The sequence below is a fragment of the Palaemon carinicauda genome, chromosome 37 (genome assembly GCF_036898095.1).
Source record: "Palaemon carinicauda isolate YSFRI2023 chromosome 37, ASM3689809v2, whole genome shotgun sequence".
NCBI lineage: Eukaryota > Metazoa > Arthropoda > Malacostraca > Decapoda > Palaemonidae > Palaemon > Palaemon carinicauda.
In genome coordinates this window covers 68842763-68847762 of record NC_090761.1, presented here as the reverse complement: position 1 = coordinate 68847762, position 5000 = coordinate 68842763, and the positions used below count along the sequence as shown (strand labels likewise).

Sequence of the window (5000 nt, the reverse complement as noted above, 5' to 3'; positions counted from 1 at the left end):
CTGCAAATGTGTTCATAATGTATAGAGAGGAACTTTTTTAGTAGCTTCTCATTGTCTGCTATTTCAGTGGGTCTGGCATCTTTATGTTAGTTTTCAGATGTGTCCATGTCTGCGATCTCCATTGTGGCTTGCAATTAACTGACTCTGGAATGCCTTGCTATGTACCAAAGGTAATAGGCAGAGAGATTTCTGCTAAACCCAATAATGCCCCATTGTGACTTGGCATGTATGTTAATGGTGTGTTCTTTGGTTATATATACTGCATTTCTAGAGATGGGAATACTGGATCCATTCACAATGATTACTTTGTCTTTCAACAGATCTTATTCCCCTTGGTGAATTTGATGTAGATTTAGCATGGCAAGCATGGTTCGGATGGTTGAAATTTAAAAACAAGGAGCACATATCTTTCAAGGAAACCATATGAAGTTTGAAGTAATTTTCCTTTGTTGCACGCAGGAACGTGTGGATAATCCATAACAAGGTCCAGGTACTGCATCCACAGCTGTGAATTTTTACCAAGATCTCCCTTTACTCGCAATCTTTGAAGGCTATGATCTGGTTTAGCATGCCTTTGCCCTTTTCATTAGAGGAACTTAGGTATATTTTCATCGGTTGAACACTCTGCAAGCCTCTTGAATGCTATCTTGCCTTCTTCTGAGAGCTCAATGATTTCTTGAAATCTCACCAATAGCAGACGTTCCATGGCCTCAACAACAATTTAGTGCACTCTGATTGCTGTGTCGTAATGCTTGCCTATCAACACGTCCATGAAACCTCTTGCACATATGCGTGACTTAACTAGGATTTTTTCAAAGCCACTCCACCTCACATAATTCCCAAGAGCTCCGATGAGAGCACATGAGATATGGAAGCGTCCAATCCTTAAAACAACCTCTGTATATGGTTGTGGTGGCTATCAGACCAGAGTTTGTGCATTTGCAACAGCAGGATCAAAGTAAACAATCATGCATTGGTGATCAACCCGAACATGGTTTCTGAGAAACCTTCAGAATGGTCTGTTAATATATTGATTGTTGTAGGCATATGATCAACTCGTGGAAGATCGGTCATTTCATCACCAGAAGCCCATGTAACTGCTATCCATACTGCATAGGCTGACCCTTTTTTGTAGCTGTGCCTACCATAGCTATGTTTGATCCAGCTAATTCATTACATGCATCTTATCTGCCAATTGTTAGAACAAGCTCTGCCTTGTCTTTAATAAAATAGGACTCAATTTCCGGATGTACATAACAGCCACACCTCTTCTTGCTTTTTCTTTCACCAGTATTCTCAATCCTACTACTTTGCTGGTTAATGTTTCATTACGTGGAGATTTCCTAGAGAAGGATTCTATTAACTTTGTGAGTTTTGCCTGAACCAGATGGTATCTCCTCATTAAGATCTAAGTTATCCTAACACAAGTGCAGTACAACATTGGTGTTCGGCGAAATTGTATGTGGGATTATACTTTGGCAGACAACAACTTTCTTGCAAATTTCTGTTTCCAGTTCTACCAAGATACTGAACGATGCACAGTGACCAAAGCGGTTCATCATGGTATCAGTTCCGCTCTTAGAGCAAAATGTCTAATACTCATTCCAAGCACCAGATGCTTTGGTATAATCCACTGTCCTCTTGAAACTGCGTGGCAAATATCATATGCAAGTGACACCTTTTGACGCTTGTTCCTGTCAGATTCATCATCATTCCTTTCACCAATGATTAAAACTGTTAAAAACCATTGCAAATGTATTGCAGGCGGTGTGGTGTCACTTAGAAGAAAGTCAGCATGAGGTGGCCATGGTATGAATGGTGATTCTTCTTTGGCCTTCTTAATTTGCTTTTTGAGAATCAGTGAAGGTTCTTTATGCAGCCTTGAGTCAGAGCTGGCTATTTTCAAAGCGTTTTCAATCGCTTCACCTGTTTCTACTTTAGCTACCAATTCAAGTTCAGATTTTGGTTGCACGAACTTCACTTGTGATCCGCAGTCTTAAATTAGTTTGACTGTAGGCTTTTCTGTCTTGTAAGATGCATAGTAGAATTGTGGTAATTTATGCATCATTTACTATGAATATCCTTCTCGAAGCATACTCATCCGTTCCACACTAGACCCATTGGTGATATTCTCTCTGATATAGGAGTACAAATATTCAAATAAAGTTTTTTTAAGCAGTCTTTTCTTGAGTCTTCTTTTCATCACTTACAAAGGGGTAATGGCTTTTGGTATATGTGTGTTTCTTCTGGTGTGAGGCAGGATAATAAGTTACAGGAGCTACAAAATCAGCAGCAGATATCCTCAGTAGTAAAGCATAGTCCGGTTTCCCTGTCGTTGCTTCTTTATTGACTATTTTGCTATTTTGGAGACACATCTCACTAGCTTTTCTTCCCTTCAAGATTTCGGATTCCTCTCTTTGTCAAAACAAAACACATTAGTTTTTTTTTTTTTTTTAAAGAATATTGCTTGGTCAGAAACTCTTCTTTTCTTAATAGGGCATTATGTTTCAGCATTTCTCATTTTCAAAATTCTCAATGTGTTTGTAAAGATAATATTCTCTGTAGGACCGTGACAAGGAAAACCCGCAATACACCACATGTAACTAACGACCAGGTAGTGGTACCAATCTCACTTATTTCCCTTGTCCTGAATTGGTTGCATGCAAATCCATTTCATGGATACAAGGGGTTCTCATTAATGTCACAGAAAGCCAAATCATTGTTTTATTGGCATACAATGCTTACAGATATAAAAAAAAACACATGGCTAAATGTCGCACATGTCAGAAAAACAAAGGGCATACGAAAACACCTGTCAGCCTAGGGGCTTATCACGTGCCCAATCAACCCTTTGAAAGAATACATTTAGTTTTGTTAACAGGATTTTACGAGTCAGACAGAGGAAATAAGCACCTTTTAGTAATTGTAGATGCTTTAACTCGATATACAGAACTAATAGCGGTTGAAACTAAAACTGCGATTGAATGCGCTAGGAAGTTTTATGGGTGTTACATTTGTAAACATGGAATTCCACACATGATAATCTCAGACTCGGGTGGAGAATTTAATAATCACTTTCTTACCTCATTGTGTGAATTCCTCAGCATAAAGAAAATAAATACCATGATATATCACCCAGAGTCGAATGGGCTAGTGGAAAGAGCAAATAGGAAGGTTTCAAATATATTAAGAGTAACATTAGGGGGATCAGACCCCAAAAGGGATATTGCAATACCAGCGGTACTGAGTACTCTGAATCGCTCATATCATATATCAATTAAAATGTCACCGCATGAAGCATTGTATGGTACCCCAGTTAGAACGCCTTTCCATGTATTAATGCCTACAACTAATCTATCAAATCCTTTAAAAGAATGTATAAATGCAAGTAAAAGTCGTTATGATATCCTTCGATAGAATTTAGAAGAATCACAAATCATAATGAAAAGAAATCATGATAAAATGGCGAAGTAAACTAAAACATATACCATGGGTGATAATGTATACATACAGGTAAATGTACGTAAAGGACTCAATTATAAACTAACACCTAAGTTTGAAGGCCCATTTAACATTTTGGAAACATTAACGGCCAATAGGTTTAGAGTTCAAACGTATCCCAACCCACTGATGAGAGAATCGTACCATTGGCTCACATAGGAAATTAAAAAAAAGAGAGGGAAAGAAGTGAGGGAAAGATTTTTATTTTGTATGTTAATAGTTTTCTTCTTAATACAGGAGCAATTACATATATTTTTCTCGTTACAGGTTTCCAAGATGAATTTTTTGTTGTTGGGAGTGATATTGTTCGCTCAGACATTTTTTCTCGTGTGGGAGGAGCTCTAAAACTAAAAATATAGATTTTAAATATGGCACTATAGTTGAAAGACAAGAAGACGTTTTTATTACATCAAGTAACGTAGTTGAAGAAGTGCATATTCAAGAAATTTTTCTTCCAGAGAATGGTGTCATTAGCTTAGAAAGCACCTATTCGAGGTTTGCTGTCTCATTAGATGAGTTGAATAGAAGGGTATCAGGACAACTGCCCCTCGGACAACTGCCCCCCGAACAACTGCCCCCTGACATCTGCCCCCGGGACAACAGCCCCCGGGACAACTGCCCCCGTAGGACAACTGCCCCCGTAGGAAAACTGCCCCCGGGACAATTGCCCTTGTAAAACCACTGGACAATGGTGTAAAAAATAAAGATAGATAATAACTATTAAAACTAATGTTTTGTTATTGTTAATAAAAAAAATACATGATTTAAAAAATACATGTTTTAAAAAGATAACATTATATACTAAAATTTGTACATAGATGGGTTGCAGAAATATTGAAAAGGGATTTAAATACTAGAATTTTTAATTGTGGGCTATGTATCTCAAAAATTCCAATACATCGTGGTTCTCAAATTCTAGCACAATGTTTGCTATCTGTATGCTAGAATCCTGATAGCGTTTTTTTGTAAACATTTGTTTGACTATACAGAATTAGCCAATTGGCGATAGCTTTCGAAAAAAAACTATAAATCGTACGACCGATTACCTAATTAGGAAATAACTACATAAATGGTAATAAATTTAGGAAATAGATACAATTATTTGTTAAATGACCGAATATGTAACTAGGAAGAATATCTTCGTAAATTGTTACTAAAAAGTAATTACGTAAATGGTCATATGGGGGGCAATTTTCCGGGAGGCAGTAGTCCTACGGGGGCAATTTTCCGGGGGGCAGTAGTCCTACGGGGGCAATTGTCCTGGGGGCAGTTGTCGGGGGGCAACTGTCCTGGGGGCAGTTGTCTCGGGGGCATATGTCCTAGATCCATATATATATATATATATATATATGGTACTAGGAATATTACCATTGTGACAATTGCTACCGGGAATATTGCCACTATAATAGTTTTCCAAAGTTTTCCAAACAACCATAATTTTGTGAAATTTCTAACTACCGATTTTATCATAAAATATCGCAACAACACAAATCTTAATA

At 37.6% G+C, this 5000-nt stretch overlaps 1 protein-coding gene across 1 annotated transcript in view; it reads left to right on the top strand.

Moving 5' to 3' along the window:
- Positions 1-861: 861 nt before the first annotated feature.
- LOC137629354 (uncharacterized protein CG45076-like) overlaps positions 862-5000 on the top strand; it is an 11495-nt gene continuing 7356 nt past the window's right edge. The window contains exon 1 of the mRNA XM_068360608.1: positions 862-958. Within this exon, the coding sequence (XP_068216709.1) occupies positions 862-958 (97 nt within the window). The remainder of the gene's footprint in view (positions 959-5000) is intronic.